The following is a 13,139-nucleotide window of genomic DNA, read 5'->3' as shown; positions in this document are numbered from 1 at the left end:
AGGTTGAGACCCGCCTTCCCTCTGGACCCCACCTTTCTATCCCCTTGGCTTTCAGAGGTGTCCTTTTCTTACCAAGGCCATCCACTGGTCAGGCTTCAGCTAGCAGACAGCTGTCACTGTCCCACTTCCACGAGAAAGGGTCTGTTGCTTGAAACCCTCCCTGCCCTGGCCTCTTCCTCCCCAACTGTTCTCCCTGTTCTCAGCTGGCTTTCACCCTGCTCCTAGAAACACAGCACAACTTCACCTAGCTCCATCCATCCCTGGGTGGTGCCTGCCCTGCCCCCATGCAGCTCCACTGACTCATATCCAGGGCTCCAGTCTCTGCCTACAGCCCAGGCTACTGCCCTGATCCATGCACTGGGATTCACATGGCTCATGATCCATGGCCCTTTCAGTGTGCACACCTGACCTCATCTTCGCCCTGCCTGATCCTTCTCCTGAATCCCTTCCCATTTCATCCGTTTATTCATTTATGTATTCATGCAACTAGAACTTGCTGAGCACCTACTGTGTGTCACCACTGCCCCAGATCCTGGAGACACATCTTGAACAACACAAATAAGCGCCCAATGCCACCTTGATCTCTCTTGGTCATGCAATAGGACAACTGAGAGTACCTTGCCCATGAATCAACCATTCCCAAGTCCTGGCAATGCCAACTGCTCAATCTTCTGGCTGTGCATGCCTTTCTCTTCATAGCATAGCTACTGTCTGACTGTCTGGATTCTACTCTTCTTGCTGGGGTAACAGCCTCCTAACTACCCTCCCTTCTTCACTTTGCCACTGTGTTTTCCGGTGAGTTCCCAGATGGATCTTCCTACAGCCCAAACTAGATGCTGCCACTGCCCTATTCCAAACTCCCCCATTGCTCCACACTGCCTGCAGCAGAGAGCCCAAGATCTTGATCTGGTTTCTAGGGTTTCTAAACCTAGCAAGTTTGGGTCCCTAGTGAGCTCTAGGATCTCATTTCCCATCTGTTCTTGATCTGACCCTGTCTGCATTACCCCCACCCTGTATTGCTTCAGTTCTGAGAACAGCCTAGGCTATTTCTCACCCCTGCACCTTTGCATCTGGCGAAAGTTGTCAAAATCATAATGGAATCACTTGGGTCAACACCATCAAAAACACAAAATCAAGAGTTTATAAAGGAGGTATTCACACTTGTGATGGCCTGATAATCTCTCTCTCTCTCTCTCTCTCTCTCTCTCTCTCTCTCTCTCTCTCTCTCTCTCTTATACACACACATACACACACACACACACACACATACACACACACACACACACACACACACAGAAAATCTACCAGGACCGCAACCTTACACAAAAACGCAATGTCCAGATATGGTGACACACACCCTTAATCCCAGCACTTGGGAGGAAGAGGCAGATGAATGTCAGTGAGTTTGAGGCCAGCCGGGGTTGCACAGGGTTACCTGATCTAAAAGATAAAATTAAGTTTTAAGAGGTCACAGCAATCTCACACAAGCATGACTTCTCCAAGAACATTTGCTCGGCAACTGTCTGCACGCTCAGACTGAGGTCGTCATTGTTATTATTACAGCTGAACAGTTATTGTCTTAGGACACATTTTGTCGTCCTCCTCCATCATTACCTTTTCAAACCCCCCCTTGCCTCAACCTCTTCGAGAGGTTCCATAAACCAGCATGGCACATGCATCCTCCCACAGAGCTAGTCTCAAATAAAGCTTGAGCTCACGTCTGTCTTTGTATTTCCCCAGGCCCAGCAAATGGCGTTTCATTGTCTACCTGACAACTCACACTCCTAGATCAAGACTAAGCCCGGAAGTTATTACCTACTAGAAGTCACTCAGCTTTCCCGGGCAAACCTAGGTCCTTTCTCCTCTGTTTGCCAATATTGCCCTTTTTCTGCCACACACCACTAATTGTCAATTTGCATGCCTTTCTTTCTCTAGATCAGCGATTGGCAGACTTTTTCTTTGAAAAGCCAAACAGTAAATATTTTAGGCTTTGAGCTCTGCCACAGCAGCTCGACTCGGCTCTTTCACTGCATCGTAAAGGCAGCCACAGACAATACATAAACAGATGAGCTTGGCTGTGTGCCAATAAAACTTTATTTATGGACACTGAAATTTGAACTCGTATAATTTTCATTTGTCTACTCCTGCTTTTCATCTGCAAGTCAGTCTCTGTATCTCTCCTCTCTCTCTCTCTCTCTGCTGCCTGAGCAGAAACTCAGAGTTTCTGAACCTAGGAATTTGCCTTTTTTTAAGGATTCCTAAGTGCAGCTGGAGAATCACAGCTCTAGGCGACAGATTCAGGAAATCGGGCTAGAAACGCCAGCACCCAGCAACTAGAAACACAACAAAGCCTGAACTGTCTCAATAGGCACTGAGATATCTACTGAAGGAATAACCAGATGTAGAGACAAGGATTTAGATCTTGGAGTCAGGAGAAGATAAAGTGTGAATATCTGTCAATGAAGATAACACCTGCCTCTTAGCTCTATTAAGATGGTCCCGTGAGAGGAACACACTCTGCCAACAAAAATACGTGCCTCCCCTCCCTTCACCAGCAGAGGATCCAGATGCCCAACCCCTTGGGCCTGAAAAGGGAAGGAGCTTGCAGAGGGTCCAGAATTAACTCCTCTCTGGCTAATAAAGGCCAGCCAGCTGCCTTGGGGCGCTCGCGTGGGTGTGGCCGCAGTCCCTCCCCGGTTCCACACTCACCTCCTGCATGAGGTTGCGAAGGAAGATGGCCTTCTGCCTCAGCGGGTCGTGCACCAATCCATCCGAGAAGAAGATCATGCCCTGTGGGAAGTTGTGCTGGGACAGCCACGACACTACCCGCTGCTTCTGCATGTCCGGCCGCCCCGTGATGTAAAGGATCATGTAGCCCAGGTCCTGCCAGTGCCTGGTGAGATGGCATTGCTGGGTCCAGCTCGGCCCCTGCAGGCCGCCCACTGCCCAAATACCTGTCCTGGCTGCTGCTGCCCTCTGGAGAAGCGATAGGTAGTGGTAAGAGGACTCTCAAGTCCTCCCTCCCGCTCCAGGTGGGTGAATAGTGGTACATTTCTTCCAGATGGCCTATGAGAACTGGCCCTACCTGGTTCCTCACCTTTACCTCTCCTACTTTGGCCTTCTCCACTAACAAGAAAGCTTGCAGTACTCCCAGGCCAGAGGCCTTGTGCCCACCTTCAGTGACTGGTCCTTAGTTCCACCCCATCTTTCCCATAAGCCACTACAAAAGTCGTTGGTGACCACTTTCCCTCTTGTTCTCCCACTCAGATCTGACCTTGTGTAACTTTGAACTAGTCTCTCTCTCTCGTGTGTGTGTGTGTGTTTACTTTCCCCATCTGTAAGACAGGGTTAATCATCCAAACACCTCATGGGGTTATTCCAAGGATAAAGGCATTAATCCCAAACCCGACTGGCATAGTCTACCTGGCAAAGTTGGTTTCATTATCATCCTTGACTGTTTCCTGGCAATTTCTGTAAACCACAAACCCAAAGCTATTGCTCCTTTTCCTGAAACCACCCCTGGGTCCCATATTTAAATACTTCCCTCTACTCTTGGACTGCACTCTGATGAGTAGAACCTCCCTATCCACACAGGGCTGCTCTGCCTGTACAAACCCTGTGCTCTTGGCTCAGGACCCTCCCCTAGACAGCCTGCCTATCTACATCTTCATCCTTCAGGATCCCTCTTCCAGGAAATTCTCACTTCCCAGGTAGAATCAGTTCTTTACTGTTTTCCATGGATGGCCCAAGGTACAGATGAGCCCAGATCTGGGTAGGTATTTTTGTGGCACTAGCCATCCACCTGCTGCCATAGATTGGGCTTTCTAAATCCAGGCAATAACCTGACCACCTGGGAAGATGTGAAAATGTGCAGTGTAGGTGTTACAAGGATGCTGGGGGCTCCCAGAACGACCTCCAGAGAGGCAGAGTCTGTGTCAGACTCATAGAAAGCAGCTGACAGCCAGCAAGGTGTGGCAGCACCGTGGTGAAGGAGGGTAGAGCCACAGAGGGAGAGAGCGCAGCCCCCATGGGATCCTTTCAGTGGGCTATGCAGGACCTCCCCAACAGGGCCAGAAAGCAGCCGGAGACAGCTGTCTTTCCAGAGCCTCAAAGTCAGCCCAGCTTCTCTCCCTGAGCAAGGCAGGGCAATCCCTACCCCAGCTGCCCCAAACTCCAGGTGTCCCCATTTCTGTCCATTCTTGGGGTCTGAGCTTCTATCGTCACCAATGACTATTTCTCATCCCTGGTTTATTTTCCTCCGCTGGTCTCAGATTCCCCCACCAGCAGCAATCTTTACAGCAGAGCCCAAACCAGAGCCTGGAGTCTGGAGCTGACCTCAGGGAAAAGATGAAAGGATGCCCAGGAGAAGAGACGAGGAGGGAGGGACAAATGAATGAGCTAAAGTCTACAAAAGGGACTGATCTCCCCAGAGACTCCCAGTGAATAGCTACAGGAGGTAAAGCCAGAACTTGGCAGTGCCTAGGCCCCGAGACCTACAGAAGTCCTAGAGAAAGCTGGTTTGGGGATGAAGGGGACAACTAATTAGCACTTCCTCCAATCTGCTGGCTCCTGCCCTGGGGAAGCACCTTCCTTAGGGGAGGTGACACTCACCGAACAACATCCACTGCACCTGGCCGGACCTTAGGGTCGCTTCCCATGATAGACACGCTGGCCGCAAAGGATCCATCAATACTGAACACAACACACTCCATGCCTCGGGGCAGCACTGTGAGGTAGCTCATGGCACAGGTCTGGTCACCCCTGAAAGGTATCAGCCTGAGGTCAGCCTACAGCTGAAATCAATCAGTCTGAGGCCAGGTTCCTGGTGGTGCCTCCTGATACCATGGCTAGTAGCCACTTCCCTTTTCCTGTCTCCATGTAAACAGAAATAAACTCTGTCTTCCAGCCAAGCTTGGATGGAAGAGCCACCCCAAAAGTCCATCATGAGATCCTCACACACACCCTGGTCCTACCTGACCACCATCTTTACAGGGTAGACACCAACCCCCAGGCGCCGGGGCCGCGGCACATTGTATGTGATCCTGCCACTGTTGTTGGTGATCTCTGTGTCCAGGTGGACCCAGCGGCCTGATGATGGCTCTGTCATCACTAGGATGTCCACCTGCAGGCAGTGAAGGAAGCGAGGGACTTGCTAAAGGCTCAAGGACTCCTGGGCACAGGTTCCTGCCTGCCGTATCCTAGAGGTTCCTATAACCCTCCCTCCATGTGGCGGCCACACTGGCTTCCCCACCTCCTTGGAGATACCAAGTTCCCCTTATCCTTCGTTGGTCTGCCAGGCCGGGAAAGGGCTCCCTGCTTTGTGTTCCAACATCGTTCTTCTATTTCCCTTTCTGTCCATGATACTATGAGCCATGTGATACAGGTGAGCCAAGGAGATGCTCAACCCTTGGTACCTTCTCTCCAGTCAGAGCCACCATGTCAAGAGGACCATACATGAAGCGCCCCACCAGGACCTGGGGGCCATCTTCAGCAGCAATTACATCATTGGCACGGTGGTTCGCAGTGACATTCTGCAAGGACAGAAAGAAACGGCCCGGCTCAGCCTTTGCAGACAAAGCTCACTCTTGCTTTATATCATGAAAGCCTTGAAAGGGTGACTTCTGGGCTATGGCCCAGCTGAGTCAGGCATCCATGAGCTGCCTGCACTAGGATTCCAGAAGCAGACTGAGCTACCAAAACTGCTTCTTCAGCTGCCCACCGAGGCGAACCCCATGCTCTTGAGTCTGCACACCTCCTGAGGTGACAACTGGCCTTTACAACCTGTCGTTCATTTTTAGGTTCCTGGGCTGGAAACTACCCAGTCACCTTTGGGTCTTTCTTCTGCATAAAGAGCCATCTACCATGTCTACAATGGGGTAGCCACTGTGGAAAGCAGCACAGTGGTTCCTCAGGAGATTAAGTGTAGAATTACCACTCCTCATCTATATCCCCCAAAATAAAAATATATGTCCACAAACTGCATATATATACATATATATGTATTTATGTATGTATGTATATATATATGCATTTATGTATGTATGTGTATATATGCCCACAAACTGCGTAGATGAGTATGTAAAGCAGTACTATTCAAAATAGCCAACAGGTAAAAACAACCCAAATGCCTATCAGCTGACAACTGGATAGACAGAATACATGGGTACAGTAGAATAGAATCCAGTCAGGAAAAGGAGATGAGATGCTATGCATGGCACAACATGGGTGAACCTTGGAAACATGCTAAGTGAAAGAAGGAAGATATAAACACACATGTGACTTCAGATACACGAAATGTCGAAAACAGGCGAAACTACAGAGACCAACACTAGATGACTGACTGCTTGGCTACTCTGGGAGGAGCCCAGGGCAGCAGGAAGGGGAAAAGAGCTGCAGAGAAAGGGGTTTCCTTTATGAGGTGACAAAAAAGTTCTAAAACTGCCTGTGGTTGGGTTGGCATGCAGCTGTGAATATATTATTTAGCACTGGATTGTGTGACAGGTGAATTACATCCACCTATGTGGTGTGTAATTTTGCGTATGTCCATGCACAAAAACATTGATTCACGAAGCATTAGTCACTCTGCCTTCCAGGACTGTTTTTAGGATCCACGCTTGACGTTCTTTGCTCACCAGAGCAGCGCTGTTTTTCATACTCTGGAATGATGTGCAGCTCCAAGACAGAGTAGGCGGTGATGGCAGTTGACCGAGAGAATGCATGAATGAATGCCTCCCAAACTCCTCTCTATCCCCCAGTACCCTACAGAGGAGCCCCATCTTTAGAGAAGCCTAGTGTGGTCTGCCCTGGCAATCCTAGCCACCTTCAACCTGACGTGTAGGGACATCCTGTTGCGGCAAGGATGGCCCCCATCCCTACAACGGCTGAGAAACCTGGGGCACAGGCAAGATGATCTATGTCAAATCCATGTCTCCAGGAGCCTGGCATGGAGGAATCATTCCACAACCACCCTGCTTTTACCATCCCCAGAGCCCTGGACTTCCAGGTGGAGCCCGACTGTGGGAGATGAACTCACAGCTGCTCCCTCTTACAAGCACTCAGGCCAACAGCAATGGAGAAGGGCTCTACCAGGAAGCCAGAGTTCTTATCTGGTATACGGCTGCCCAGACTCTCGAGGTCACCCGTCCAACAAACACAACTGCAGCAAGCTCTTACCCGCAACTTGACCTGGGTCCGCTTGCGCAGCCACTTCTCCCGGGGGTTAGTGGGGCTCAGAGCCGTGGGGTCCAGGCCAGTGCTCTCCTTCACACTTGCACTCTCATAACGCATCACCTAGCCACAAGCGAGGCGGGGCTTGGGAGCATGTTCTCAACCTTCTGCCTCCCGGGACAGTAGCCAGCCAAGCCCTACTTCTGGCCACCCAATGACATCGCCTGGACCCTGCTGGGGCCCTGGGAGTTGTCTCCATCCCTACCTGTCTGGACAGCTGGAACCAGAGAAATGTCTCCTTGGTAGCTGTGTTTTGGGGGCAGCCTCTGACATTCATGTCTGAATCTTGGAGCTTCCTAACTAGCATTCATTTGTTCTCTGCCTCCCCTCCTCTATTGCGGGTGACCTTTGCCTAAGGCCAGCTGGAGCCCTGACTCAGCCCTGTTTCTTCCTCGAGGCCTTTGCTTCAGCAGCGCTCCCTTCTCTGATCTAGATCTTTTCAGCTGGGCCATTCTCTTTAACATCCCAAAATGCCTACTACTGGTCATCTCATCTGAGCATGTCCTCTCACTGGAGACCCTCATGCCTTGTCCATAGCACCAAGTCTCCACGAGACTCCGTCACTCCATCATCTACCTCCTCTCCTCTGCCCTGTCCCCAGAACTCCACTGAAGCCACTTCGCTATGTCCTTGGAACTTCCACCACACCTGCCTACTTGTTACAGGTTCTCCTCCAACCTATGGGGATCCCCTCCTCCACCCTTTCAGATGGGTCATCCTTGTGTCCCTGGGGAGCTCTAAACTGGTCTTTAAACTGCTTTCTGTGGTGACACCGTTGGTGTCATGATGAATTTTCACCTGTTCATTTCCAGTCTTGATAATTTCTCCAAGCTCCAAACTCACTACCCCCAGCACCTACCATGAGTCTCGCCCCTCAGAAGCACAGCCTTGATTACCCCAGCCCAGCCCTGCTCTGCCAAAGTTCCATGGTTATTTGATGGGAAGACAGGACTACTTATCTGGCTCCTTCCTTCAGCTCAAAATGGTCACTAGAATCCACGTGTCATGACCCCTTGGCACCTAGTTCAAGCTTTCATGTCCTGGTGGGGTTCTGATGCTATCTCTGCTTCCCAAGGACTCTGAGCCTCCTCCCTTGGATCCCCTAACAATAGCCCCAAAGCTTCCTTCTCAGAGCAAGAGTCAGCTGATAGAAAGCTTGTTCTTGCTCACATCCCCGCCATACCCAGGTAAAACCACACCAGACCTTTAGAACTGCCTCCAACTCTATGCCTTCCTACCTCCAAGTTCTGACCTTCCTGCCATTCCTTTTTAAAGACAAAGACACTGAGACCCACAGAGCCCAGCATGCATTTCTCCAGCCTCCATGTTGACACATCACTTAATTACCTAGAGAGTTGGCGTTCTTCTCTGACCTGTCACTTTTGCTTCAATGTCCCAGTGCTTTCTCAACACTGTCAGATAGAGGCCAGCTGCTCCACGGGACCCCGGGACCCTGGGATTCCCCCCAAAGAGGCCAACAGGCTGGGCCCAGTAAGGGAGCCACAGTACCTGTCTTAGGATGAAGGCAACCACATCGGTAGACTCCCAGTAGCTGGCGTGGAAGAGGTGGGGTAGGGCCACAGTGGGGAAGGCGGTGAGGACATCAGGGCAGTACAGGGCATAGTCAATCCTCTTGGTTCCCCACCACTTGGCTGTGACTGTGGGGCCAAGAAGGAGATGAGGACAGAATGGCCAAAAGCCAGCAGGCACAGGCTCAGTGGAGATGTGCCAACAAGCTTGGGGCCACAGCACCTGCCCTGAATGAGCTGGGGAGGGGAGTCCTGCCCTTTCACCAGCCCTTCTAATCACCCTCCACTAAGACGAGGGCTCCCAGCTGGTCACAAGGAGAAGGACCAGGCCCTCAGAGACGGCCATAGTTGAACCCCCGGTGCAGCTCCATAGTAAGCTCCCAGGGGCTCTCTCCAAGGTGAGGAATCAGTCTGTGCCTGCAGAGGTCAGGGCACAATGCACGATCAAGAGATCAGAGAGGCATGAATAGGGTCAAAGGTCAAGGCTATGTTTGAGCTCAAAATTCAGTGGACCTTGGTCAGAGGTCAAAGCTCCGTTCAAAGATCAGAACTCTGACTCAAAGGTTGGAAATGAGGCTTAGCTGTCAGTGTTGGGCTAGCATGTGGCTTGGGCTTAACACACAGCGCTGAGTGTGGGGATGGAGGGAAGCATCGCCCTACCTGGTACATTTGGGGCTCTAACCTAGGTCAGAGCTTAGTCTAGGGAAGCAGTGATGACTCAGTGGGAAACCAAATCAGTCCTCCCTCCACCACTTCACATGCCACCGTCCCCAACCCTTTTCCCAAAGACAGGAGTGTCCCATGACTTCTTCCACAGCTCCTCCCAGCACAAAATACCACCCACAGAAGCGCTACTGCAGACCCACCACCACCCAGGTCCCTCAAATGCAGTCTGGGCCCCAAAAGGACCTCACTCACTGCGGGAGGCTCCCATAGGTGCCAGGCTGTCCGAGGACTCTGAACTGTCGCTATGGGAGCTGCCTTCGCTTAGCCTCCGTCCTGGTCGCTGGAATCTTGGGGCCTGAGGGGGCGAGGCAGAGGCATCCAGAAGCGGGGGGCTTCCCCGGGAGCTGCCCTCCAGGAATAGGGGACTGTGGGTGTGCAGGGCATCAGCTGGAGGGGGAATTGCAAGGTCAGGGTGAACATCGAGTCTCCAACAGAGTGGCTTACTTAGTGCCAGCCCTATGCTGGGCAAGAGACTAGAAATACAAAGCAGCTGGCCCAGGTCTAACAGAACACCAGCACCCCCTGCTCCCCCCACACACCATCATAGTACATTAACAGTCTCACCTTTTATTAAACTGGGAGTAATATAGACATGAATGAGGATCGCAACATCACCCTATCTCCCCAAAGCTGCAGGGAAACCTGGGAGCTGGGCCCTAAGGCCAAGTTGAGGTCATGATGTGAAGTCTATCAATGTCCTCTCTCATCAAATTCCTTCCCTGACCCACAGAGGCATATGGCTGAGGTGAAAGTAGATGAAAATGACTCCAGCCTACAAGCTGGGGTCATGGGGGAAGAGACCCCTGAGGTTGGAGGATCCCCTTTTCAGAGGGAATATTTAAGGTAGCAGAAGAGAACTTTGGAGCCTTGCTTCGTCATGGAAGTGCTAGACAAATATATCCCTTTGAGATGAAGAACAGGAAGGGTAAGTTTTAACCCTGAAGTGAGTCCCAGGAATAGCATTCCCTCATCTCTGGCTCAGACCTTTGAAAAGGATTAGGCTGGAGTTCCTCAATGGCGATAGGGAGCTATGGAGCCAAGACTCTGATTGACAAGTGCCTGACTGTTCATTCCAGGTCTGCCTTTGGCCACATCCTCAGTCACACACATACTCCCTTTGAACCTAGAAGCCCCTGGTCCTTCTCTAAACCCTCCTGCCCTGCTCTTATTGCCCCTCCAATGCCTCTCTACCTCTCCAAACACACCTCTTCTCTAGGCCCTGGCCAAAGGCTACCTCTTCCATGAAGCCTACCAGGATGACACACTTCCTGATGTATCTTTGCAGGGTACATGGTGGGCACTGGGAATGTGCCTTTAACTTGCTCTTCAGAGTCAACAACCCCACCATTATCCCATCCTTAGCCACTGAAGCTCAAATAGGAGCCTGGCAGGGTGTGGGGTGAGAAGAGCCCTGGCACCACGATGCCTGGCACAGAGCAGGTCTTTGGCATAAGCAGCTACTCTAGAGCATTGAAGCCAGCTGGCTTCCTGCCCACTCCTCTAACAGCACAGCCCTGCTCCCATGAGCCACCCGACAGCTGACAACTTGAGAGGCTGAACCAGAAAGAACATTCCCAGAACCCACCAGTCTCCAACTCAGCACGGTGTCACAGCCCCAGGACCTACCGAGCAGGAGAGACTGTCCGTCACCCAGGGGGAACCTCTGGTAGCGAGGCACGCTGACGGGAGGCACCAGGTGGAACTTGGGCTCCAGCAGTGGCTCAAGCCGTGAGGCAGAGGGATCCGCACAGTGGAAGAAGCTGTAGACCTGGCTACACGCAGGCCGCATCTGGAAACCTGGGTGAGTGGGAGAAGACACATGCAGAAGCCCTTTCTAAAGGCTCCAAAGGGCTCCCTGGAGTGCGGCCTTGAGTAGCCTTATCTCCTGTTCAAGAACCTCCCCTGGGTCCTTGCTACCAATCTTAGTTAGGGTTTCTATTGCTGTGATCAAACACCGTGACTAGAATCAACTCGGGGAGGAAAGGGTTTAGTTCATCTTACAACTCTCAGGTCACACTCCATCACTGGGGGAAGTCAGGGCAGGAACTCAAGGCAGGAACCTGGAGGCAGGAACTGAAGCAAAAGCCATGGAGGAGCGCTGCTTACTGACTTACTCAGCTTGCTTTTATATCTACCCCAGGACCACCCACCCAGGGGCAGGACCACCCGCAGTGATCTGGGCCCTTCCACATCAATCATCAGTTATAAAAACGCCCCCACAGTCCTGCCTACAGGCCAATCTTCTTGAGATACCCTCTCAGTTGTGGTTCCCTCGGTTCCCTCCTCTCAGATGAATCTGGCCTAGGTCAGTTTCACAGAAAACTAGCCATCACACTACTCAGAAAGAAAACACCCAGTTTGGCATTGAAGGCCTTGTCAATCTGCTCCCCCCTAAGGGCACCTTTGTAGGTACCCAATACTGCCACCCTGGTAAGCTTGCTGCTTTCCCTCCTCTGTGCTCAAACAGTCGATTCTTCAGAATCCCAGGCCTTTCTTTTACTATTGTAACATTTCCTTTTAGTATTTACTGTATTCACACTGAAGTACTTCTTCCCCTCTCACCACCACTCAGTCACTACCCCCATATATTAAGTCAATCCAAGGCCCCTGATCGGGTGCTCTCAGCATTAGGCGGAGCAGGTGAAGCACTTCCACCACTGGCCAGCAGGTGTCGCCATAGAGGTCCTTGACTCCCACCTGTCCTGGGTCAAGGGCTTGAGTCGGGGCTGCATTTAAGGGACCCTAAGGCTCCTCTGCAACACTGAGTGCCTCGCCTCAGTTCAGCCCCTCACTTCAGAGCCTCAGCAGAGAGCAATGAATAACAGCCTGCACTTCTGCCTTCAGTCTCTCCTAAGGCCCAGGCTGGTCAAATGGCATCATAAGTCTGCCTTGTATGTGCTGGCAAGAGCTTTAGGCTTCAGATGCTCTGTGGGCAAAGGCACCAGTGCCAGTTTGGGTAGAAAGGTTCTGAGACCTAACTGACTGCAGGAAGTTTGCTGGGGACGGGGGGGGAGGGGGAGGGAGGGAAGGGGAAGGGAGGGAGGGAGGGAGGGAGGCAGGGAGAGGGGGGGGAGGGAGGGAGGATTTGCTGTGATAAGGAGAATGCTTGTGGCCCATGTTCTCGCAGGACATGACAGAGAGCCAAGCAATCTAGGGGCACATGAAAGGGACAAAGATGTCCATCAAGCTGCCTCACCTTGGCCCCACCCGGGGAAGCCGCCCGGCCTCTCCCTCAGCTTCTATCCTTTCTCTCCACCTACCCTGCCGCCATCACTCTGTCCACCCTCCCACTCCACCAGTTTGAGCCCCTGAGCCATTGACCTAATAACCATACCCACCATCTATCCCAGGCAGCACTGTCCTCCGCATGGCCAGGACCAAGCCCAGGGGTGAGCCAAAGAGGAAGAAGTCAGACACGTCAAAGTCAAAGCGACCCAGGCTGACCTCAGAGAGCTGGGGCGTGCCAGCTGCAGGAACCTCGGCCTCATCCTTCAGCACACTGGAGTGGATGCTGCCAGAGTGAGGAATGGCAGATCAGAGGAGGGCCAGGACCGTGGGAGTGTCCACTCTGCAGCACAGTTGCATTCTGAGGGCAGAGTGCCTAACCCTCTGTGGCTGGAAGGGGACTCAGAACCAGAGATCACTGTTGACATCATC

At 52.0% G+C, this 13,139-nt stretch overlaps 1 protein-coding gene across 1 annotated transcript in view; it reads right to left on the bottom strand.

Annotated features, from left to right (window-relative positions):
* Positions 1 to 13,139, bottom strand: part of Pitpnm3 (PITPNM family member 3) — a 67,393-nt gene that overhangs the window by 2,560 nt on the left and 51,694 nt on the right. Inside the window, exons 10-18 of the mRNA XM_042054879.1 lie at positions 12,821 to 12,993; positions 11,109 to 11,279; positions 9,675 to 9,869; positions 8,737 to 8,885; positions 7,174 to 7,290; positions 5,415 to 5,531; positions 4,974 to 5,122; positions 4,612 to 4,761; positions 2,710 to 2,893 (exon numbers count right to left, since the gene is read on the bottom strand). Coding sequence (XP_041910813.1) covers positions 2,710 to 2,893; positions 4,612 to 4,761; positions 4,974 to 5,122; positions 5,415 to 5,531; positions 7,174 to 7,290; positions 8,737 to 8,885; positions 9,675 to 9,869; positions 11,109 to 11,279; positions 12,821 to 12,993 — 1,405 coding nt within the window. The remainder of the gene's footprint in view (positions 1 to 2,709; positions 2,894 to 4,611; positions 4,762 to 4,973; positions 5,123 to 5,414; positions 5,532 to 7,173; positions 7,291 to 8,736; positions 8,886 to 9,674; positions 9,870 to 11,108; positions 11,280 to 12,820; positions 12,994 to 13,139) is intronic.

This window comes from Arvicola amphibius, chromosome 4 (genome assembly GCF_903992535.2).
Source record: "Arvicola amphibius chromosome 4, mArvAmp1.2, whole genome shotgun sequence".
Lineage (NCBI taxonomy): Eukaryota > Metazoa > Chordata > Mammalia > Rodentia > Cricetidae > Arvicola > Arvicola amphibius.
This window is presented reverse-complemented; position numbering and strand designations above follow the sequence as displayed.